Here is a 26,050-nt window from a genome sequence, read left to right as displayed (position 1 = left end):
TTTCACTCCCAATCCCACATTTAATCTCAATCTCAATACTAATTTTATTCCCATTTCCTTAGACAATACCTTATACCAAATAAGGCTTAAGTTCTTATATGCACGTGTGTATCATATTTTGTGAGAATTTCCTGCGTCCAGTTCATAACTGATTTTATCCCTTCATGAGATAGGTAACGACTCAAAGAATGTGACTTATTTAAAAGAATAAAGTTAAAACAAAATTTTTTAAAAAAACAAGTAGAGAGAACAGCACAAACAAAAGTAAAGGGTAAGAGAGTAAAAATGTATAATTAATACCGCAACAAAAAAGAAAAAAAAGACAGACATTGAATTTAAGGGAAGCCAAATACACTATTCATCATCTATAGATTTATTACACACCTAAGTATTTAAATAAGGTTAAATATTTGATACTTGTGAATTAAAAAAAAAAAAAACTCTGGTTCGGCGAATTCAACTTCACTTGCCAATGCTCAAAGTAGTTTGAAAACATTCTGGACCGATCTAACCTCGATTTATTAATTTTTTAATTGAATCTGTCAACTTGGTCTAATTTTAAAAATATTATTATCAAATAAAAAATTCAATTTATAAGTAGAATGACCAAAAAAAATTTATCACCCCACCACCGCGATCATCTGTCAGATGATGTAATTCAAACTAATAAATCAATCTCACCTTTTCTGGTAGGGTCATTGACAAGACATGTTTTCTAGCATATTGAAATGAAACTGGAACTGGAAGTCTGGAACTAACACAGGTCCCTCCAATAATTAAAAATTTTTAATTAATTATTATTTACTGATTAATTAGTACGGAAAGGTTTTTGTTATTGGATTAGAAAATTACAAGTAATGTTGCCATTCTTATTTTTTATTAAAATCTGCTTATTTTTAATTTTTATATATAAATATATTCTTATCATTTTTTTAAAAGTCTTACGCATCATAAATTATTATTTTGTTGCTTGCACGATATAAATCCGCACTCCACCGTTGCACAATTTATGAGCAAAATCAAATATTGAAAAGAATCCAAAATCATTATGAATTGTTTATAGCTAATTCTATGCAAGAATTTATAATGATGCTGCATTTTTATTTTTAATACATAATAAATACAGTATCATTTTATATATATATATATATATATATATATTTGTAGATAAGTATGTCTAAAGTTATTGATGGAGTCATGTACATAAAGTCTTTCACGTTAAAATCAGGTGGGGTCTGATGCAATTTTCTCTACAAGCTCCTTTGATCTGTATGTTAAGAAGGTAAATAGGAAATTTTTCTACGAAACCATTATTAGAGAACGAATGATTTTTTCGGAGCAGTATTGATTATGGAATTATTTGATGAGTACAAGCCAAGGCACAAGACTTGACTTGCAATTAAGATTATGCTTCAACTTTAAAGTCACGAACTAATATTATTTATGCTTAACTAAACGCACATATTGGTCTGTCATTTCATAATATATTTTAGGTCAAATCAAACCTAAATCTCTTAAATTTTCAGTTGCATTTAGATGACGTAATATTTATAATTTGACAATAATATTTTTATAAATTTTAGATTTGTATGAGTAATTTTTTAATTAATTAATACATTATTTTTGGATAAACATGAGGATTACGTTGGGTCAATAGCTAATTAATTGTTTCATTAATAGAAAATGATATATAAGCGACTATCATACATTTGTTCCCATGCATTGATCTTTATATTTTAAAATAACTTTAGACATGCACCATTAGTTATAGTTTTATACAAAATTTTATTTTAATTTATAAAGGGCCTTTTTAATTTTTTTAATCTTAAAATGGTCAGCTTTATTAAAAAGGTGTTACCATTAAATTTTTAAATATTGACAAAATAATTTTAAATGTTGATATTTTTAAATTTAATTTTTTTAATAATAGTAATTGGCACAAAAAATTATTATTTAAAACTAACAAGATTAAAATTAATCATTATCTATAATTAAAAAATATTTTATAAAATTAAAAGGTCATGTTAAAATATTATATAAAATTAGATGACCAAATACGCACTTTTAAAATAAAATAACATATTAGTTTGAAATATATATTTTTTCATGTATTAAACATGGTTTGAAATATTGATGATTTTAACAATAGGTTCACCGTTACAATTGGACAATAAAAAAACAAAAAAGGAAATCACCCTTAACTTTCAAATAGATGAAGTGCAATTTAGCTTATATTTCAAGTGCTGTGAATGATTTGCCTCAAGGCACATGACAATAATAGTGTATAAAGTCATGATATATTCCACATCATATGCAATTATTAAAAGTATTTTGTCATCATTTCTATAATCTCACTGTTTTTTTTTTTAAAAAAAACTTATGAGTGCTAAAAAAAAGTCATTGCAGGCATATACAGTAATTTCATATTCTCCTCATAATGACCCTAATATAAATATTACAGTAGATTTATTTCTTTAGCCTTTTGTGCATCATAATCTAAGATTTTCACCTTCACTAATACAACATGCTCCAATACTTAAACAGTTATTTTTGTTAATACTTAATAATTTTTAGTCGTTAAGTAAGAGTACGACATACTCTCTTCATTAAAAAATATAAAATATTTTTTAAGGAGTTGGATATTTAAAAATATAAGATATTTTTAGTTTTTTGATATGTAATTAGTGCTTTTTTTAAAATACCCCTATTGATAATGACTTTATATTTATTGTAGGGTGTTTAATAGAAATAAATATAGAAAGATAAGATTAATTTGAAAGTAGATAACTACCTTATTAAGGGTAAGATTCGGTTAAAAATACTTTATATTTTTTAATGGAGGGAGTATATTATAGCCACCCTTACTTCACAGTTAAAAACCATCAAATATTTGAGGTTTTACTTGAAGTTATTTGCAAATAATCATTAAGTATATGCTTTCATATTTGCTTTTTAGGCAGATCTATAAGCTAATACTTGAAAGTTATTTTTAGATAATCATCAAGTATTTATTTTCACATAATTGACAGTTATTTAAAATAATTATCCAATATTTATGATATTTTTTTAATAGGGTGTTGCTTCATAAAGATACATAGAATAAAACAAAATAACTGGCCAACAATAAAAAATAATATAATCAGTGTTTCTATTAAGATTACAATCCAAGTATTAAAATTTCTACACCTTGAGCCCTAAACCGTAAAAAATTTATATTCATAGCTAATTTGCTAAATAAATTTTTAAAATTAAGTAACCTAAGGCATAAAATTGATCAAAAAACGTAATATATAAAATGTAAATACCTAACCAATTATTAGGCCGGTGTGACCACCGCCACCGCCCACACATTGAACACGACTTGATCACCTTTTCTTAGTTTAAAACTTTCACATATATCTAGGTTTAATTAATTCTTAAGAGAATTTTTTACCCTTTGTTTGATTTGAATTTAGAACTTGCACAAACCCTTGAAGCAATGAAAAATACACGATACAACATTTATTATGCACAAGATGATATTCATGTATACTTAATAAAAAGTATATGCATTTTGAATATTTCACTAGCCAAAACTCTAACAAAAATGACAAGTTAGGCAAACCATGCATAACACAACATTCCCTACACACAAGACGATGTTCACGTATGTTCAAAAGAAAGTCTATGCATTTTGAATATTTTATTAGCTTAGGCTCAACACAATGACAAGTGAGTCAAACCATACACGACACAATATTCACTATACATAAGATGATGTACACGTATGTTTAACGAAAAAGTCATGCATTTTTTATATTTCACTAACCAAGTTTCAACAAAAATGACTAGACAGACAATACACGACACAATGTTTACAATACACAAAATAATTTTATACATGCTTAACAGAAAGTTCATGCATTTTCAACAGTAAGAAGGATAATTATATTATATATGAAGAATTTCATATCTATATAATACAAGGTATTTCAAACTTTAATTAATTTTAGGTAAGCTGCATTACTAGAGAAATAAGACAAATATAATTTATTATTAATAATTTTTTTATTTTATACTAATAGGAAAAATATCAATGAAAGACTCTTGAAAGAATTAAATATCTGACAAAAATTTTCACAAATAAACATTAACAAATTAACAAGTGAAAATATTACTTTAACATGTATTGCTGTACAGGGTTCCTAATGGATATTAAATTTTTTCACTATCTTTTATTAATATACTCGCATGTTAATCTTAACGGTCCCTTGACCCGTCTCTTTGCTTGAAGTTCCTTGATCCTTAATTTATCAATTAAAGTAATCATTTTAATATTCAAACTTTCTCAAGGTTGATGACATGGAACTAACATGAAAATAGCACAAAACGAAATCCAAAAGCAAGATCTATCTTAACTAACAATTATTTTATCACCGGCTGGATAATGACGAACTCTTAAAAAAATATTCCCTTCATTTAAAAGATATAAGATATTTTTAATTGAATCTTACCCTTAATAAAGTAATTATTTATTTTTAAATTAATCATATCTTTTTATATTTATCTTATTTAATAGGGTGTTTAAATCTAAATAAAATATAAAGTAATTTATTTAATAAGGATACTTTTAAAAAAAGAGCAATAATTTTATTTTAAAAAACTAAAAATACCTTATATTTTTGAACACTCAACTTTAAAAAAATGCCTTATATTTTTAAATGAAAGAAATAATTATTATTTATTTACTTATTTATTATATAGCGCAGGACAATCAACTATATATTATTAATAATTTGACTAATTAAATTAATGTTTTTTAGTGGGAATCTGATTTGTCTCAAGCATGGTGGGCAGGCCAAACTTTTCTTATTAATGTTTTTTAGTTTAGTTGAGGACAACGTTAAACCAACCGATGGCCGAAAAACAAACAAATAAAAAAATTTCTATGACAAAAAAAAATAATAACAATAATAATAATATAATAATAATAATAATAATAATAATAATAAAAGACTGTTGAGCCACGTCATCATCTCACTCTCTCCGCGTGAGACTGACAGGCTACAAAAATGCAAAATCATCCTTGGCACGTGAAAATGTCAACTGTATCCAACAAAATTTGGCTCGTGCACGGGGCTCACAAGCTCATGGCTCGTGAAACCATTGGATTGGATTAAGTCAAATTTTACCTTGTTATACATTTTTTTATTTAAAAATATAAAATATTTTTTAAATAATTAAATAATTAAATATTAAAAATATAAAATATTTTTAATCTTTTAAGATTTAATCATTATTTTTTTAAAAAATATCTCTATCGATTGTGACTTTATATTTATTATAAGATGTTTAATAGGAGTAAATATAAAAAAATAGGGTTAGTTTGAAAGTAGACAACTACTTTATTAAGAGTGAGATTTGATTAAAAATACCTTATATTTTTAAATGTAGGGAGCATTTCGTTCAATATTATATACAAATCATTTTTAATTAATTTACTAAAAGTAAGGCATGTTAGTTAATGTATAAAATTAATTTAAAATTAAACAAATTTTTATTTTTAAATTTAAATAAAAAATAATTGATAATGAAAAGAGTTTTTGACAATGAAAATGTTACACTTCTTTTTAAAATATTTAGATTATATAAAAAAATTTGTATACAATAAGAAAGAATAACTTATATTAAAGACCAAATATCAAAATAATCATATAGAATAAATAATAAATAGGATAGAGTATATAATAGTTCATTCAAATTTACGTTACATTTCAATTAAAAAAATTCTATAAATATTTTGAAATCACATTATCGTCTTTCTCTTTTCAAATGTAGTAATATCTCTTAAAAATGAAAGAAATGTGTCCTTTGCGCCATGCATGTAATTGTTGACGAACCCTGAAAACACTTCAGGAAAGTATTTAAATGTTTTAAAATTATATAAATTTTACAAAACTTGAAACGAACATTCGTTTAATTTCTGACGAAAAAAGAAGATTCCTTAATTTTAATATATATAAATATTTCGGTCAAAAAAACATTTAATTATTATTTTTCCGCATCCTCATTCTGTTATGCCAATAGCCTGTTTTTGCAGTTTGGAGACGATCCTCAAATCTTCAATACCAGCTTCTCGCTTCAACCGGGGGAAAATAACAGGATTATTTTTAAGCGTGACAGAGAGAGCGGCTTGACAAATCGTTAAACAATGGTGTAGCAAGTGAAGAAGATTCTTCGAGGTTCTCTAGAGAGAGAGAGAGAGAGAGAGAGAGAGAGATTTGAGAGGCAAAAAGGAAGAGGGAATAAAGCGTGAAGTTGATGATTGTTTTGGAGGGTTCTGGAGCGCAAAAGGCGTTAATTTGAAGGAAACGAAGAACGAAGAAGAATCCTCAAAGAGAGAGGGGGAAAAAAGAATGGATGGGAATGGAGTAGAGAGGGACCTGGAGATAGAGTCTGGTGGGGTGGCGATGATCATGGCGAATGATTATGGCAAACAACAAGACAGGGAAGACGATACATCAGAGCCATCCTCAGACGACGTCGTCGTCAAAGAAAGCTTTCTCAGAGAGCCTTTGCTTCTCAAGAACAATAGGATGAACAACACCTCGCAGCTCGCCATTGTTGGAGCAAATGTTTGCCCTATTGAAAGTCTTGATTACGAGTATTCTTCCTTCTTCCTTTCCTCCTCTTTTTCTGAATTTCCATGCAAAATTTCATTTGGGTTCTCTGTCAAGTGATCACTACGATTTCATTGCCCTTCAAGCCATCTCTCATGGTGGAGGTGGGTTTTGGAATTTTCCATTGAAAAATGAGTCAAAAAGTGGGAAGTTGAGCTTCCTTCCCCCTCTTGCTCTGAATTTCCAAAAAAAAAAAGGTTCCATTTGGGTTTTCCGTCGAGCTTTTAGTTTGATTTCATCATCGTTCAAATTATCTGTTATGGAGTTCCATTTTTTTTTTTTTATGTTTCTATGGAAAATGAGTCAAAAAGTGGTCAATCTGTGCTTCCTTTTTTTGGGGTTCTTCAGTTCGAGATCATATATCTTTTTGTTTGTCAGAGAAAGCTTTTTGCATTCTCGGAGTGATTTTCTTCATTATTTAAGCTAAAACAGCACCAGCCTGATTGATTTTATTTTGAATCATGTTTCATGGATCATTACATAACTCTGCTTCACTTTTGTTCTTTGCTTGCAGGATGATTGAGAATTATCTATTTAAACAAGATTGGAGGTCTAGAACGAAAGTCGAAATATGCCAATATATTGTTCTTAAATGGACTCTTGCACTTCTAATTGGTTTAAGTACAGGGCTTGTCGGATTTTTCAATAACCTTGCTGTTGAGAACATTGCTGGTTTCAAGCTTCTACTCACTAACAATCTCATGCTCAAAGAAAAGTAAGCCTAATTCTTATAAATCATATGCAGTCTTTGTTTATTTTTTCTGATTTTTCCCTTTTCCTCGGTTTCAAGTGTACTTGTTATTTTTCCTTGGGAAAATACAGTGTATTATAAAGTTGAACCATATAGTTGTCTTTCAAGGATCCTCAATTTAGCCCAGCTTTAGATTTCAAATTCACCATTTGTGTTCAGTTTGAAGCATCTATTCATATTCATTGATAAAAAGGAGGATAAATTTTGTGCGTTCTTTACATTCTTACTCTGCCGTGGTGTGAATAAATAAATATTAAGCAGATCAATCCTGCAAAATTTAACATAACAGTGTATGATTATGAATGAAAATGAAAAATGAAGGTCAAGAAACGACAAACAATTTGATATTTGTTGTCCTTTAATCTTTTTCCTTTTTTTTTTGGTCTGTGTGTTGATATTTTGAGTTTTGTTCTGATACCCTACAAAACCTAAAAGCATGTACGCATGCATGGCTTTTGCATGCAATATAGTCAGATATAATTAACCTTCATATTTTGGAGTAACTACAACATTATCTTTACTCCAGTGCAGGTATTATCAGGCCTTTGCAGCATTTGCCGGTTGTAACATGGTTTTGGCTGTTGCTGCCGCAATCCTCTGTGCTTACATTGCCCCTGCAGCAGCTGGATCTGGCATACCTGAGGTGAAGGCCTACCTCAATGGTATAGATGCCCATTCTATATTGGCTCCAAGTACCCTCTTTGTAAAGGTTAGTTGGTGAACTATCGATATGAAATTGCATGTATGTGAATCTCATGTGTTCTGTTCATGATGATTTGCAGCTTCGTTACTTCTTATCAAGATGCTAGATCTGACTCTCTTTTCTTTCCTAATCAACGTGTAAAGGACCATTTTCACACAAAAGTTTAAGCTATTGAATGAAGGTTTATGATTGATTTTGGAATGTTTCAGGGGAGAATGTAATTCTTCCTTTTCAAATTTGTCAATTGCAAATGCCTCATCCACTTTAAAAACCAGAAACTACAGCTGTAAAATTTTTCTAGCATTGGGGAATATTGAGGTTTAGGGCTGGGTCATCTCATTAATATGTAAATCTTTTTGTTAGGATTTTGAGTACTTCTTCTTCCAACGAATGGTAAGGGAAAGGGTGTGGAGTGGCTACTGAAAAATAGTTGGTTTTTATTGACATAGACATGGTTTGAAAATCTGCAGATCTTTGGTTCAATTTTTGGTGTTTCTGCGGGGTTTGTTGTTGGTAAGGAAGGACCTATGGTACATACTGGTGCTTGCATAGCCAATTTACTCGGACAAGGTGGTTCTCAAAAGTATCGACTGACATGGAAATGGCTGAGGTTCTTTAAAAATGATCGAGATCGAAGGGATTTGATCACATGTGGTGCAGCTGCAGGGGTTGCTGCTGCCTTCCGAGCTCCAGTTGGTGGTGTCCTTTTTGCACTTGAAGAAGCAGCTTCATGGTTATCTCCGCCTCCATCAATAAGAATCTAGGCATATAATTTGCATTATAGATTTTCCATGCAAAATAATTGACAATAGGATAACTTACGTTAACAGCTGTTGCTGAAAGCAATGCAGAAATGTTAACGTCTTAATTCTTTTTTTCTTGTGATCAAGTTTACTTATTTGATTTGATTTTTTTTTTTTTAAAGGTGGAGGAGTGCCCTTCTGTGGCGTACTTTCTTTACAACGGCAATAGTAGCAGTAGTGCTAAGAAGTTTCATGGACTTGTGTCGGGGTGGAAACTGTGGTCTTTTTGGGGAAGGCGGGTTGATAATGTTTGATGTTAATGAAGCGAAGCCTGCGTACAGCACTCTTGACCTTCTGGCAGTTGTATTTCTGGGAATCGTTGGAGGCATTTTTGGAAGCCTTTACAATTATCTTGTGGACAAGGTCCTTCGCACTTATAGCATCATCAATGAGTATGCAATCAAAAGCCCTTTCTACATTGAAGTCCTGACACCATGTCAAGGGCTGATTAATTTCATGTATATATCTATAATAACATTGGATAAAGGAAGAAGTTGATCTTAAAGTGTAAATACTATATTATTGTTGTTATCTGAGGTAATTCAAGTTGACAGTATTCTCATTGAAATCCGTTCCGGTAGGGTGCTCAATGTTGAGAGTTCAAGGTAGATTTGCCTTGTCAATGCCCAGTAAACTATGAATACCAGCCCAGCTGCATGCATTGTGAAATCATTTACTGCATGTTTGTAAGGGGAGGAGAGGGGAGGGCAAGGGAAATTTTTATTCCAACATTTTCTAAACATAATCGGTTTTTCCCTCCTTTTCTAAAATTTCATCTACAGGGAAAATTTTTATATTTCTAAAACAAGGAAAATATCTGGGTTAAATTTTCACTTTCCTTCCCTTTTTCATTTTCCTTAATCTAAATATACCTTAGAGTGTTAGGAATCATACAGTTCATATCTTAATAGAAGGCTCCTTCATTACATATGCATGTATAGAATGGTACCATAAAGAAGATCATTTGTATGGATTATATACTTTTATTATTTGATTGTATCAAGATATCATAGCTTTTTTCTGTATTATTTTGTAATCTGGTTTATTTATTCTTTTGTTGGGTTGCTGATTGGTAGCGTTATGGGTTGCAGGAGGGGCCCTGTATTTAAAATTGTACTTGTTGTCACGATCTCCTTTTTGACCTCTTGTTGTTCGTATGGTCTTCCATGGCTATCAAATTGCATCCCTTGTCCTCCTAACTTGGAGGATCAGTGTCCCACTGTAGGTCGCTCCGGCCACTACAAGAATTACCAATGTCCTCCTAACCATTACAATGACCTTGCTTCTCTCTTTTTCACTACTAATGATGATGCCATCCGCAACCTCCTTATAGGCGGCTCTGACAAAAATTTTCATCTTTCTACACTTCTAATCTTCTTTGTTGCAATATACTTCCTTGGAATCATCACTTATGGAATTGCTGTTCCCTCTGGACTATTTATCCCTGTCATACTTGCCGGGGCCTCTTATGGGCGCCTTGCTGGCAGTCTTTTAAGTCCATTCACTGTACTCGATGTTGGATTGTTTGCCCTCCTCGGAGCTGCATCCTTCCTCGGTGGTACCATGAGAATGACTGTTTCTATTTGTGTCATACTCCTTGAACTCACTAATGACCTCCTAATGCTCCCACTGGTAATGCTGGTTCTTCTTGTTTCAAAGACTGTGGCTGATAGCTTCAATAAAGGTGTATATGATCAGATGGTTAAAATGAAGGGGCTGCCTTATATGGAAGCACATGCTGAACCATACATGAGGCATTTAGTCGCAAGTGATGTTGTTTCTGGCCCTCTGATTACTTTTTCTGGGGTTGAAAAGGTGGGGAATATCATCCATGCTTTGAGGATTACTGGCCACCATGGTTTTCCTGTGATTGACGAACCTCCTTTCTCGGCTGCTCCTGAGTTGTGTGGGTTGGTTTTAAGGTCGCATCTGCTTGTGCTTCTTAAGAGGAAGAAGTTCACAAAGCAGAAGGTGATGACAGGGTCTGCGATTTTGAGGAACTTCAAAGCACGTGATTTTGCAAAGCCAGGGTTAGGAAAGGGGCTCAAGCTTGATGATTTGGACATTTCAGAGGAGGAGGTGGAGATGTATGTTGATCTCCATCCAATTACCAATACTTCACCATATACAGTAGTCGAATCGATGTCTCTAGCGAAAGCTGCGGTCCTTTTCCGGGAGCTTGGCCTCAGGCACTTGTTGGTAGTGCCAAAGACACCTGCAGTAAGTCTCTCCTATGCACTTGACACTGCACTAAAGGTTTCAAATGTTTTAAAACCTTGATCACTTGTCATAGAGGCACTTTAACTGGAGTTAAGTCGATTATGGAAGACCTGTTCAAAATTTATTTTAATCGCTGAAATGAATAACTTAATACATCAAGTGGTTTAAATCGATAAACACTCAGTCGAGATGAAAATAATAATATTGTATGTTACGCTAGCTTTAGCATCTATATTGGTTTGGAGTGATATTTGTATTTAAACTTTTTTGCAGAGACCTCCAATTGTTGGGATCTTGACAAGGCATGACTTCATGCCTGAGCACATTTTGGGACTATACCCTCATCTGGATCCACACAAATAGGGGAAGCAATAAGATTTTTGTAGATTATCATCTTCATCATCTCCCTCAAAAATCATTACAAAGCACCATGTATTCAATCCCTTTGAAACTCGAAGATTATCCGATTGAGGGTGCAGTTCTATAGATGTGATGAGTAGGCATTTGCAGCATAATGCATGAGTGAATTAATGAGCCTATTTCATTTTCTCTTTGGTTTTTGTAATTTCTATTCAGTTTATTTGACTTCATTTACACATAGTTCTTATAAGAAAGAGGCTTTCGGGGCCTAGTTATGGCAAAAACCAAATCATCTTGTTCATTTCATTATTCAGTTATTTACATATATGTATATATATTTATAGGTGGGCAATTATTACATCTTGTCTGAAAACCTGGTAATGAGGAAAAATTATTGTAATTTTATGGTTTGCATGATTGATATAGCATAATACTATCTTGCAATCTATGTAGTTGATCCTATTTGGTGAAATAAAATTTGTTATTATTGTTGTCGATGATGATGTGGTTGTCAAAGGTTTACACGCAACGTTGATACGTCTGAACATGATCTTATGAATGCTTTGAAACTGCAGATTCTGCAGAGACTATCTCAGGAGCAGATTTTTCTGAGAGCTAATTATACTTACTGATAACATTATTTTGCTTTCACTAAAAACGATTTTGGTGATTTTTAACATGAAATCAAACAGATCCTAACTTTAAAGGAACCTCCAAGAAAAGAAGCTGCCAATACGAGAGTGGAAGCTATGGAATCAATAGCAAGATTTTCTTCATGATCAAATCATTTGTTTACAGCTCAATATTTGTGAACCGACAATATATGATTCATTGTTGAAATGTGATGAAGATAAAAACTATCAACCACATTGTCACATCCGGTTCTCCATTTGAATTCTAATATTTAGAGATACTACCGTCAAACATGAAAGAAAGTGGAATGCAAGTACTGTTGTGTTTATGAGCCAAGGTTTTGATATAAGAAAGTCAATATATATCCGATCGACGCAACTTTTTTGCTTTGTTTTTGTTTTCAAGGATTTTGTAATAATGAGATATGTGTGCATATCTGCTAAAATTGGTCAATAATGTCAAAAAGGGATTAGTTGGACCATGTGATGGCTACATATTTACGGTCTGCTTTTTGTTTTCTTGTGTGAGATAGAGACTGACAGACAGGGAGACAGACACTTTAATCTTTGAATTTCATTCCCCAAATCATGTTAAGTTCCATTTAGTCTTAATGAAAGGAGCAGCAGTTCGGCAACCACAATGTTTGTGGATCCCACCAAATCATTAAACCTGGTATTTGGCCCCTCTTTGATAATTAATTAATTCCTGAAGGGGAGGGACCCCCTTTTTTTCCTCCAGATCAGAAAAGTGGATCCGAATCTATGGAACTCCAAACCAAATCTTTTACACTTGATTATTAGGGTAAACTACGCATAGACCGGTTTTGGTTGGGCCGATTAACTAAAGACCCGAACCGGTCCTCATAAAAACATCAAAGGTCCAAACTCTATAGCCCAATTGAACCTATTATAATATTCTATTTTTATATATATATATATATATATATAATAAAAGAATAACAAACACGTCTTTTATAAAATATGGATGATAAGTTTTATTTTCTTCAAAGGCTTCAATTCTATAAAACCACAAGGATTCTTTTTACAAAATTATTTTTTATTTGTGAATATAATTTATTTCTTTTCTTTCATTCTAACAACTTCCTTATCCCATGGTTTAATGACTTCCTAATCCCATAAATATAATTGCGGTTAGTTACTCAGAGTATTCCATCATTCTAGGAACTTCCTAACTTCATGATCTGTGTAGGATTTGATTTGCTTAATTCATACATATAATTGAATTTTATAATCTAATACAATTATCCCTATTTTTTTAATCAATTCAAATCAATTTGAATTGATTATAAAGTTGAGATTTGAATTTAATTACAGATAATTATTTACATTAGTCTCTTACTCTAATATCTGCCTAACTCCATGATTTCAGAATTCAGTTCGGGAATTAATTTTTAATTCATACATATAATCGAATTTTATAATTTAATACAATCATCTCTCCTTTAATTAATTAGAATCAATTTGAATTGATTATAAAATTTAGATTTAAATACGGTTCGTTATTTAAATTAGAATAAAATACATTGACATCTCCTTTGTTTTACCTTAATTACAGATACATCCCCTTTTTTTAAAAAATGACTAGAGCATAATTTAGATTTTTAACTTTATTCAATGTTTCATTTTAATCTCTTAATTTTATAAAGTATCTTTTTAATCTATTAATCCTAATACTATTAGTTTTATCCTAATAAATTTTTATATTAAACTTTTCAATATTGACAAAGCATTCTCAAATATTGACATATCAAGTTTAATTTTTGTCAAATAACAATAATTGACACAAAAAAATTATTTAAAATTAACAATGTTAGGTTTAAAGGATTGGAAAGATATTTTTTAAAATTAAAGAATTAAATTAAAATTTTATATAAGTTAGAGAACTAAAAATATACTTTAACAAAAAAAAAACTTATATGAATATTCTCTGAAATCAATAGTTACGAAATACATACATGTGTCTCCTTTTCTTTTAAGATTTTATTTTCATTCACCCATCTATTAGTTACTCATTAAGTCACATATTATGAACCAAAATGCCCTTTTTAAACATAGAAGTTATATAAAAATCATGTTCAAGCTACCATTTTTTCACCCTTTTAGTTATATTTTAAATTTTTTAGTTATGCAAAATTATTTATTTAGTATTTTTTTAATTTAAATATATAAGTTGGTTAAAATAATATTTCAAACACGTATGTGAAAAGACTAAATAAAATAAGAATTAAATATAATAAGAAATAAATTAGTCAACATAATTTACGTTTTTTTTATAATTTTAGTATAATATTTTAAAATTATTTATTTAAATATTTTTTACTTAATTATTTGTGAGAGAAGAAAGACAACTAGATTATAGGGTAAATTAATCATTTTAATTCTTAAACATAATTACAAATAAAAAGTTAATTATTTTTTATAATTTTTAACAAAATACTTTTAATAATGTTAAGAATTGAACTAAAGCCGTACGCTTTAAAAATAAAAGGGTGGTCGCGGTAATAAAAGAGAGGTCAACGTGGTTTATTTTTTTAATTATTCTTTTATTCTAATAACCTTCTGCCTTCATAATTCACTCAAAATTCAGTGATAATTTAGATTTTAAATTCCATATTTTACATTTTAGATTTTATATAATTTATATAAATATATATTTTAAATTATGCAATTTTATAGAACTTAGATTGATATAATTTAGATTTTAAAAAACTAATTTATATTTTATAAGTTTAGTGTTTAGACAATTATAACTTCCTAAACCCGCGAATCCTCCCTTTATTTACGGTTATCTGGGAAATCTATTTCAGAGATACTATTACAATTTTTTAAACTTCCTAACCACATAACCCATGATCTTTTTTTAAATTTATTTTAAATTTTTAATTGATTTGAATTTATATTAAAGGGAAAATTATAACAAAGGACTTGGAGAAAATAATACTTATTAGAGAGGATTCTAAAAATAGTAATTATTTAGAAGGATCAAATTAATACCAAAATATAAAATTAAAATACTAAATTGCTCCTGCTTCCTAATCAAATCTCCCACATTCCCTCTAACCACATCTCACGTATTTGACAGTTACTAGAAGTAGTGAATAACATAAATAAAAATACATTTGTTTGAGACTTGAGTGACACCTATTTCTATGAGAAAGTAAAACAAATGGTTGATAATTTTGCTAAAAAAAATAATGCTAGTAATTCAAGTTCAGGTTCACATATATAATAAAACAAAGAGGGGGAGCCAGTAAGGGATGAAAATCACAACAGATAAATAGCAATATTATTTTATCAAGGATTTGCATCTTTTTTTTTTTTATTTGCTTTCATCGAAGTCTTGAGATGATTGAATTGGGCAGAATGCCATGAACTTCAATTGTCAACTATAAAATTTTCAAGGCAATATTAACAGACTTAATATTAACGGTTATAATAATCATTATTTACAATAACATTGTTGTTTATCCTAATTTTAATTTTATGATCCTTTAATAATAAATTTTAGTGGTTTTAGAGATGTGGTTAGAAGAAATGTAGGAAATTTGATTGGGAAGTAGGAACAATTTAGTATTTTTCATTTTATATTTTGGCATTTGGTCCTTCTAGATGATTGATATTTTTAAGATCTTCAACAATAAATATTATTTTCTCTAGGTCTTTTCCCATAATTTCCCCTATATTAAAAAAAAATCGTAAATCCTTGAACCCACATTCCATGATTTTTGGTTGAGTTTATTTGAATTGATTTGAATTTACTATGTATATTTGTCAAAGAAAAGTTACATAGATCAAGACATCAAGCCACGTTCCACTATAAAATTTGACATTAATTTTTTTTTTTAACACCTTCACCCTCAATTTCCGTCGTGTTTAACTTCTTTTCTTCTCTAGAGGATAAGAACTGAACTTCATTTCATTCAGAAAAGAATCATACAGTAAGGAAAACTACTAGAACAGAGCAAACACAAAGACAACCAAAAACAAAACTCTTTCATCATATTCCATCTCCAATGAAAGATGGCTTATGATTAAAGATACAAAAATTATCTATTAAAGTATGACCAAAACTAATTAAAGGGTCGGTGATGTAATTCGCCTTTCCATGCGTAAAGGTGTTCAACTTCTTTTACAGCATGAAATCAATTCTCTCTATCGTGTTTAACTCCTTGATTAATTCTTGATAGAGTCCCACACTACCTCAAGAAGTAATGGAATCTCAATGCTTATAGTCTTCGTCTTGAGTTATAGGTATGTATTCCTTCCAATTGATTGAAGATGAGCCAATATAAATCTTTTTAGAATGATATAACTCCTATCAGATTTCTCACAAAATTTATTCACTTCTTCAACATGTGTAACTTGAAGTCAAGGGATGCAACATAATTTAATTTAAAAATTAATAATTTTATTTAAAATAATATAATTACATTAGGAATAAAATTGTAATAATATAAGTAGATTACTTGTCATTTAAAAAAATATTAAATAAGTTGATATTATCTTTTATATAAAATATATTTTTTATATCTTATATTTATTATTAAAATATTACATATCTAATAAATTTTTAAGATCAAATATTTTTATTTAATCTAGAGGGTGAAAAACCTCAAGTATAGATGGTGCAAAGTTGCAAAATTTACATATAAAACTTATAATTTTCTCCAAAATGATACCCACCCTCACTAGTGAATAACTTCTCCAATGTGCAACTTGCTATTCAACATGTGTAACTGGCTATGTCTCAATCCTTTTATACACAGTATTTATCTTAAAAGAAATATACACCTAAGTAAATACAAACTTCAAATACTTCAGAGAGAAATGAATTAAGAATTAAATTGTAGGGGATTATAATTTTCAAAAGTCAAATGACATATCTTCTCTTTTGTTTGGCAAAAATGATCATGGAAATCAGTCAAATTACTGATTTTATGATAACAAATGTTTCAAGGTTGCATGAATTGTGTCTGAATATTAGGCCCTGTTTGGAGGGTTAGATCTGGGATTGGGTGGTACCACTTTTTTATGCTTGATACATGATATTGAGCATTTCAATCCTAATACCAATCCCAACTTACATGAGATTACCCAATATACCACTCTTGGTATTGGAAAATCAGTTGTGTGACTGGAAATTTCATACCAAGCTGCCCTTACCTCATTCCCTTTGTCTCTCCCTCTACCGTGACTTGTCCTTCCTCCTCCATGCCCAATGATAGAGGTGGCCAGGATATCCCATGCCTCCCAAGCCCCAAGTCATATTGATAACCACAACATATCAAATATTATTTTAAAACTTATTCCCACTCCCAATCTTATGCCCATTCCCATTCCCATTTCCATTCTCAATCCCTTCAAATTCAATGCCTTGTACCAAACAATGCCTAAGTGTCACTCTTCTGTTTCCCTCTCACCAATAATCCTTACAAGAACAAACCCCATTTTCAAAATGGTGGAATCTATTGCGATCCCTCACCACAATTTTCCTGCCAGTAATTTTCGCTATGAGCTTGATCATTGAATGGCAGTCATTGCAAATCCTTATATTTTTCATGATTCTTAATGTCGTGCATGGCTCAGTTGAGATTAGTCCATAGCATATTGCAAGCTTCTCACTATGCACAGCCAAAGCCCACTCTTTCTGCTTATCATCAACATCATGTAAAGCCAATTTTGTTGCAGGTATATATCCTTCCAACCTTGTCAAATAGTTCAACTCCTCTAGCTTTTCATAGATTCTTTTCCTTTGAGGGTGTCTTAAGTCTCCTGAAAAGAATTCATGAATGACACTATTGACTTCAATGGAACTACAACCTGGTTCCTTCAAGATTCCTCCCTTCTCCATCTTCTTTCTCACTTTTGCAGCATAATTCCATCTTCCTGATGAAGCATAAAAGTTTGATAACATTATGTAGGATCCAGACTCTATAGAATTACACTCACTCAACAATTTGGCAACATGATCTCCAATCTTGGCATTTCTATGAATTTTACAAGCACTTAACAAAGCACAGAGCATTCTGTCATCAGGATGCACTCCCATTTTCCCAATGAAATCATAAGCTTCTTCAAGCCTACCTACCCTAGCAAGTAAGTCAACTATGCAGCCATAGTGTTGTACTTGTGGTTCAATCCGATATTCTGTTTCCATTGATTGAAATATCTCATAACCCAACTCCACCAAACCTCCATGGCTGCAAGCATTCAAGACACCAACAAAGGTGATGCTATTCGGTACAAGTCGTCGCTTTATCATTTCTCTAAACAATCCAATTGCCTCAATGCTCTTTCCATGCATAGCTAACCCTACAATCATGGAATTGTAAGTGGTCAGGTCTCTCACCTTCAGCATTTTGAACAATGACTTTGCTGCATCAATATCACCACACCTTGAATACATATTGACTAGCGCACCACCAATGAATTGATTTAGCTTGATATCGCATTTGCTCATGTACATGTGTACCCATCGACCCAACTCTAAAGCACCCAGCTGCATACAAGCATATAAAACACAAACAATGGTGACTTCATTAGGATTCACATTATTTTCTTGCATTTCTCTGAATATCTCCAAAGCCCTAGTTAACTCCCCATTCTTCACCAACCCGTCTATCATTGCTGTCCAATAGACCGTGTCACTCGATTGCAGTTTACTAAATAAAGCCATTGCCTCTTGAGTTAGCCCATGATCGAAATAGCAAGTTATCATAACTGTGCATGCAACAACATCACGCTCAGACATTTTATCAAACAAGTTCCGAGCATCTTCCAATCTACCACATTTCCCATATAGTCCCATAAGCTTTAATGCTATTGATCGGTTTAAACTCAGCCCAAATTTCAAAACCTGACAATGAACTCCTTTTCCATAGCCTAGAGCAAGCAGAAGAGCACAAGCTTTCAAGACTGAAGTGATCACATACTCATCAGGAAAAATCAACTGGTTGATCATTTGAGTATACAAGTTAAGAGCATCTGTGAAGAAACCGAGGGAAACCAAACCATCAATAAGAGCGGTGTAGAGGTACACATTAGGGTTTTCACTGTGGTGAAAGACCTTTGTGGCATAATCAATGGAATTGATTTTACAGTAAAGTCGGACAAGTTCAAAGACAAGGAAAGGATCTTGAAAGATTCCTTTCCTTATGATTTTGGCATGAATTGATCGGGCATGATTCATGTCTTTGCTATTCTGAAGCATTGAGATGAGGTTCCTGCGAAGGATGTGATCACTGTCATTGGAAATTGAATTCCAACAAAATTTTGGGTTTCCCATTGCAGGGGCCAGGTTTAAAAAGCTCATGTTGGTCTTCAAATGCCTATTTGTGTTGGCCTCCCATATTTTGCTTTTAATTTGGAATCTTAAGTCGTAGATCCACTATTGACTCACCTAACATTTTGTGTTGTTATTTCCAAATAGCATTGTACAATGCAGATGAAGGGGTAAGTTCATTTCCACTATCTGAAATACAAATAATTAGTGAGGATATAAAGTCATATAACATGATTCATTACTAAAATAACTAAAGAGCAGATAAATAAATATTGAATCATAATCAGTTTTCTCAAGCTAAGAAAGTCATACCTCAATAATTCAAATCTATAAAACATTGAAACTAAGGATGGATGCAAGTTTACTGACACAATACTAACAAAACAACAGGGATAAATATCATCCTTAACAAATGTGCAAAACATATATTTCCAAACTTATTATACCCTTGCTTGTATTTAACAAAAGTAGAAACTGAAACAGTAATTGTAAGTTGAACTCAAAAGAATTAACATCAGACTTTCTTTTCAATAATAAGAAATAATGATAAAAGATTTTCTTGAATTGAAAGGTCATTTCCTTAGAGGGTCCAACATAGAATGAGATATCCATAATGGGCACACTACCCATATGGGTAAGTCACCAATCATCCATGGTTTATAGAATACAGACCACAAATAATAAGAGTAGCTCACACATGATGAAAAACAAGTGTGGCTCACACACAAGTAACAAGCATGGCTTGCACACCATGAAATAACAAGCATGTCTAGCAAACCTAACAACAAGCACAGCATGCGGGCCACAAATAACAAGTATTTTGTGTTAAGTCCCTCCATCAGTGTTCAAAATCAAAGAAACTAAGTCTCTTATATTATAAATTTGATCTTGTAAAAGATTCTACAACATATTCATAATCCATATTTCAAACTTCCTCCCACAGACTTCATGCACGCAAAAACACACACACACACACACACACACACACACACACAAACAAGATTTTTTAACAAACAAAGGTGGAAAAATCAAAACAGAATTTCCATTACAACTGTTTGCTATCAACTTCTCTCATAGCTTTTTGTGTATTTCAAGCATTTTAATCCACAAAATAGACTCATATTCATAGCTTGTATGGACATGAACATTGTACATCAATTATTCAAATACTTATGAAAATGAAGGCAAGGTAGTCATGCATGTAAGCCTAAAGGGTTACTTAATTCAACAGTTTAAACCAATTCTCCTTTTCATTCATAAAGAGCTTGCAAAAATCATCTTTGCAATACAATACAATACTAAGCATAATAATAGGGCATCACACTCAGAATAATTTAAATCAATTCCAAATGAAGAGACAGACCAAATTCATGCTAAATCCCTTTATGATGACATGCTACTAACATTTGTAAACAGCTATAGCATTCTTCAAGAAAAAAATAAAAGTCTAGGTATGTATCATGGTCACTTGGCATGTGTTCTTTAATGATCCTCTTGGGAAACTCTCCCTATCAATGCCTTCATGTCAAAAGAAAGAACTATGATTAACCCCTTTCCAAGACAGAGAAAGTTATAATAGTCAAAATTATGAATTATCTACTCAACTGTGCTATATCTTTTCTCAAATTTACACTCAAAGAAGAGATCAAATTCCTTTTCTTGTCCAACAAGGCCTTTCCATAATAGCCAGACTTCACTCCAATTTTCTTCTCATTTAACTTCTTTCCATTACCATTAATTCAATTCAAGATCGAAATTAGTCAACAGAGAAAGTATACCCAACCTTTGCATGCTACTATAAGACAGCTGATGCAATATAACCATCCAAATCCTTCCATTTAAACAAACAAGCTTCTCTTTTCATATTCTCAACCCTTAACTAATCACTCTAACGAGTTTAAATACCATATTTTGAAATCTTTATGTATTAACATAGAATTTAAGTGTTGCGAAAATAGTTTAAACCAAATTGAGACTACTATCAATGACTACCAAATATACATAAATTTTCTTCTAGAGCCCTTTTAACAAACAGTTAATCTGCACTAGCCAACCCAAACATAAGGGTAAGCTTAATCAGACATAAGTCCCTTTTTTATTAAAAAAAAAAATCCAAACACTCATCAAACACTTTTAAATCATCATATTCAATAACCAGATTAATTTCCACTTTCAAGTTGACTAAAAGCTAACAAAGAAGGGAGGGTCCTAATTCCTTGAATTTCGATCAACACCAAATCCCTTTTCTCCCCTGTTTTGGGTTTATAATTGGCACATAAAGATTTTGAAATAGGTCTAAATAGTTACAGAAAATAGACTAAATCGTTGCAGAAAAGGAAGGTAAAGGGAATTAGAAAAAACAAATTTTACAAAGAAAGAAGAAGAGAAAGAGCTGTAATTTGCATGATGACAAGCACCTTATCTAATGCTGAAACAAAAGAAGATTAGGAGAGGAGAGTGTGGAGCTCGATCAGCGGCATAACCCACCGACGGGAAGAAAGCGACGGCAAGCGTGGAACGACACTGAGCAACTCCGGCAGCCACACTAGAACACGAGCTCTATCGCGCCAATGCTTTGGCCGACAAGAAATTAATAAAAATAATAGTGACAAAAAGATGAGGCTATCAATCTAGACCATTGTAGCGTATTTATATCAGTACGATTATGTCATTATGATATTTCACGGACCTCCCTGGCTTTTAGCTGATATTGATTTTTTTATGTATAATGTTTAAATTATTTCTAACATCTAAAATAAAATATAACAAAAATAGTCACCTCCATTATTTTGCCACCGACGAGGTTACTGATAGCAAGTTACCAGAGCTCTGACAATGGTGATATCATTTTTTTTAATTGATAAATGTGGTTAGTGTTTGATTCTACAATCCATTAATCACCAAGTTCATTTAATTATATATATAAAAAAATAAATATATGTAACCATCGAAAGCTTCTAAATGACTTCCATATTATAACATAAGGTTGTATTATTAATTCATAAATTACATTTATTATTTTATTAATATAAATTATTAATTTAATATGATCAATTATAAATTAAGAGTTTTAAAATTTCATGCATTTTACTTATTAAAATTTAAATGTATTATTGTTAACTATGAAAAATATGTTATTATCAAAACGTGAATGGATATTTATTGATGAATAATTAATATTTATATAATTAAGCCCATCCTATTACCTTTTTGTTACAGTACAAATAAATTATTGTTAATTTTAAAAGAGTTGTTTTTAAAACTTGAATAGATACTTTTTGATAAAGGAATAACACTTATATAATTAAGCACATCTTATCTATTTTTCTAACTTGTTAAAGACCAAATGCATTGTGATTAATTTCGAATGCATTGTTGTAAAAAATTTGAATGGATACTTGTTGATAAAGAATTAACACTTATACCATTAAACTATCTTCAATTTTTTTAACTTATTAAAAACTGAATGAATTGTTGTTTATTTTGAATAAGTTTTTGTCAAAATTCAATTAGATATTTATTGATGAAAGACTTACATTTATATAATTAACCTCATCCTATTAATTTTTCTAATTTATTAAAACTCAAATAGATTGTTGTTAATTTCGAATAAATTGTTATCAAAATATGAATGGCTACTTGTCAATGAAAAATTAACACTTGTATAATTAAGCCCATCATATCTCTTTTTTCTAATTTGTTAAATCTCGAATAAATTGTTGTTAGTTTTAAATGTGTTGTTGTTAAAACTCAAATAACTTGTTGTTCATACACTTATTCTATTAGATCTATGCTTTTAGTCATTAACAGTAAGTATTCATTTTGATTTTCATGACAATGCATTCATAATTAACAATAATTTATTCAGGTTTTAAGAAATTAAAAAAACAGAAAAGATATGTTTAAATTGTACCAATATTAGCCCTTTATCAATAAACATCTATTCAAATTTTAATAATAAATTTTTCAAAATTAACAATAAATCATTTGTGTTTTAACAAAAAGCTGATAGAATGGACTTAATTATACAAGTATTGGTCATTCATAAGAAGTACCCATTCACATTTTAATAATAAATATTTCATAATTAATAACAATACGTTCAGACTTTAATAAATAAAATGCATGAAATTTTAAAACTCCTAATTTATAATTAACCATATCAGATTAACAAGTAATATTAATAAAATAATAAGTCCTATTCTAAAATTACTAACACACCATTGTGTTATAATACACACACACACACACACATTTTGCCTTATATAATTAAATGGGTTTAGTGGCTTCTTAGTGGCTTAATAATTAATTAGAGCTGGAAAATGGGAGGGCTTGGCCAATAAGGGCTTGAGCCTTTAAGCTCGATTTCTCATTTTTCACTCATTTTTTGAAGCCCGACTCTTATCTGAAGGGCTCAAGGCTAAGCCCCCAGTCATGTTCTGAAAAAAATTTTAAAAAATAAAAATAAAATTAAGTACTACAAATGAATTAAAATATTTTAAAATTAAAAAAATAAAAATCTTCATAATCTTTTAGAAATTAAACAACATATATTTAGAAGCTTAGTAATAAAATTTAAATTTTGGTTAAAAAATAGTTCTTTTTTTATAAATACACAAATAAAATAATTATAGAAAAATAAAAAATATCAAAAATTTTATACTATAAAATTGATATTTATTAATTATATTAAATTAATTTTAAAATAAATTAAAATTAATAATAATATAATGTGTGCAAGTCCAAGACTTCAAGCAAGCAGGTTTTTGGCTTTAAATGCGTGTTTCACTGAAGAAAAAATTAATAATAATATAACACGATTTGAAAGGCTACTCGAGTTTGAGCCCTTTTTTTACAGGGTGCATTAAGGTCAAGGTTTCAAACCCAATTACTTTCAAAAAATTATTTTTAAAGCTTGAATCTTTATTTAAATAAAGCTTCCAAGCTCCGCCCTTCAGGCTTGACCCCTATTTTCGCTTCCAATAACTATTAAGCTTTTTAGGTGAACAAAGGTTTGTGGAATCAAACCCCCTTGGCTTCATTTATCAAATTTTTTTAAAAAAAGTGTCATTGGTGTCGAAGCTTTGGTGAATGGCCACTGATGACCTCATTAAAGGCAAGGGCTTCGATAGTAGTTCGGTGGCCAGCATCGGTGACAATGGTAGTGACTTTTTTTATTATTTTATATTTCAGGAGCAATTTGATTGTTTTACATAAAAAAATAATATCAATTAAGGATTAAGAGACTGCAATAAATTTTTAGAATCTATTAGTTCTTGACTGATGTAACTATGCTCTAGTGGTCCTTAATTGATATTTTTCTAAAAGACAATATATTGGGCAAAATTTTTTCTAACATAAAAAGGAAAAACAGTGCCAAATGAAAAGTTTATTTGGAAAAATTTTATTCAGTAAAAGTGAATTTTTTGTAATAGGATTTGTGTTTGGACAATTTTTTTAAAGCTAGTTTTCTTCATATTTACCCTCATTTTTAGTTTCAAAAACTATGAATTTGTCAACTCCTCCAATTCTTTTTCAAATCTCATTTGAATGAGCTTCTAAGAAGTCTTTTTTAATATACAAATGCACATGCAAACAGCTAAAAAATAACTTTCTAAAAGTGAGAAGTAAAGTTATCAATTGACTCCTAATTTTTATCATGTTAATTTTAACATTTACTAAACTAAATTTTTTAAAAATATCTTTTTTATTATAAAAAAATATAAATACACATTTCATTGCAATAACTAATTTTTACCATATTGACTTTTATCAAAATTTTTGACAAACTAGATATTTTTATGAATGTGATTGTCAAGATAGTTTTGACATCACAACTCAATTAAGAGTATATATGGGTAACTAACAACCTTTGCAAAGTGCTTTTTGTTAAAATTAAAAGTTGTCTGAGAAAAAATACAAAATAAAAGTACATTATCAAAGTATTTTTGGAATGTTGTTGGAAGTGGATTTAACCAAAGTAACTCTTGCTAGCTTTTCAAACTCACATTTTAGATTATGGGTATGCATTTACTTCCAAGTCCCCACACTAAAAAATATTATTTTTGTTGGCTAATGGTATTAGGAGTATTATTATTATTAGTTTATAATAATATGGAAAAAATAAATAGCACCAGTAATTGGCATTTAATATAGGACATAACAGGTAAATACACCAATGAAGCTTTGAAGTATTGGTATGAATTTTGGTCATTATATATATCCAACTTCATATTTTTTTATTCTTATTTAACATATAAAATTTATATTATTTAAAATTTTATTAACATTCTTCAAACAATTTCTAATATATTTTATTTTTATAACAAAAATTATATAATCAACATTCTTTTTAATAATATACATTTAAAAATATATAATTTATTCGATTGACTTTTTTAAAAAAATATACCTAAATATAAATTTTGTAACAACAAATGACTTTTACGAAATTAATTTTTATTAAATAAACTTTTATAAATTAATTTTTAGCATTTGATAAATTCATTTTTAGACAATGAAAAATCAAAGATACACTAAATGTTCATAACCAATGACAATCAACAATTTTTTTGCAAATTTATTAAACAAGATTTGCATGATTAGATACTTTGATTTG

At 30.1% G+C, this 26,050-nt stretch overlaps 2 protein-coding genes across 2 annotated transcripts; one reads left to right on the top strand and one right to left on the bottom strand.

Annotated features, from left to right (window-relative positions):
• The first annotated feature begins 6,057 nt into the window (after positions 1-6,057).
• LOC129304356 (chloride channel protein CLC-c-like) lies at positions 6,058-11,996 on the top strand. Its single transcript, XM_054943980.1, has 7 exons — positions 6,058-6,643; positions 7,174-7,374; positions 7,942-8,119; positions 8,584-8,846; positions 9,039-9,308; positions 10,008-11,136; positions 11,410-11,996. The coding sequence occupies exons 1-7, from the start codon at positions 6,396-6,398 to the stop codon at positions 11,497-11,499; spliced, it is 2,379 nt and encodes a 792-aa protein (XP_054799955.1). The 5' UTR covers positions 6,058-6,395; the 3' UTR covers positions 11,500-11,996.
• A 5,070-nt stretch (positions 11,997-17,066) lies between these two features.
• On the bottom strand, positions 17,067-22,027 carry LOC129307370 (putative pentatricopeptide repeat-containing protein At5g59200, chloroplastic). Its single transcript, XM_054948306.1, has 2 exons — positions 21,849-22,027; positions 17,067-19,620 (listed from the first exon to the last, which is right to left on the bottom strand). Exon 2 carries the CDS (start codon positions 19,459-19,461, stop codon positions 17,566-17,568), a length of 1,896 nt encoding a protein of 631 aa, XP_054804281.1. The 5' UTR covers positions 19,462-19,620; positions 21,849-22,027; the 3' UTR covers positions 17,067-17,565.
• Positions 22,028-26,050: the final 4,023 nt, after the last annotated feature.

This window comes from Prosopis cineraria, unplaced genomic scaffold (assembly GCF_029017545.1).
Source record: "Prosopis cineraria cultivar Desert tree isolate PC_DT_omini unplaced genomic scaffold, ASM2901754v1 PC3, whole genome shotgun sequence".
NCBI classification, from domain to species: domain Eukaryota; kingdom Viridiplantae; phylum Streptophyta; class Magnoliopsida; order Fabales; family Fabaceae; genus Prosopis; species Prosopis cineraria.
This window is presented reverse-complemented; position numbering and strand designations above follow the sequence as displayed.

Excerpts from the sequence above, each read along its gene's own strand:
- LOC129304356 (XM_054943980.1), top strand. The coding sequence starts at position 6,396 with ATGGATGGGAATGGAGTAGAGAGGGACCTGGAGATAGAGTCTGGTGGG. Across the intron at positions 6,644-7,173 it reads ATTGAAAGTCTTGATTACGA|GATGATTGAGAATTATCTAT; the intron begins GTATTCTTCCTT and ends CTTTGCTTGCAG. Across the intron at positions 11,137-11,409 it reads TAGTGCCAAAGACACCTGCA|AGACCTCCAATTGTTGGGAT; the intron begins GTAAGTCTCTCC and ends ACTTTTTTGCAG.
- LOC129307370 (XM_054948306.1), bottom strand. The coding sequence starts at position 19,461 with ATGAGCTTTTTAAACCTGGCCCCTGCAATGGGAAACCCAAAATTTTGT.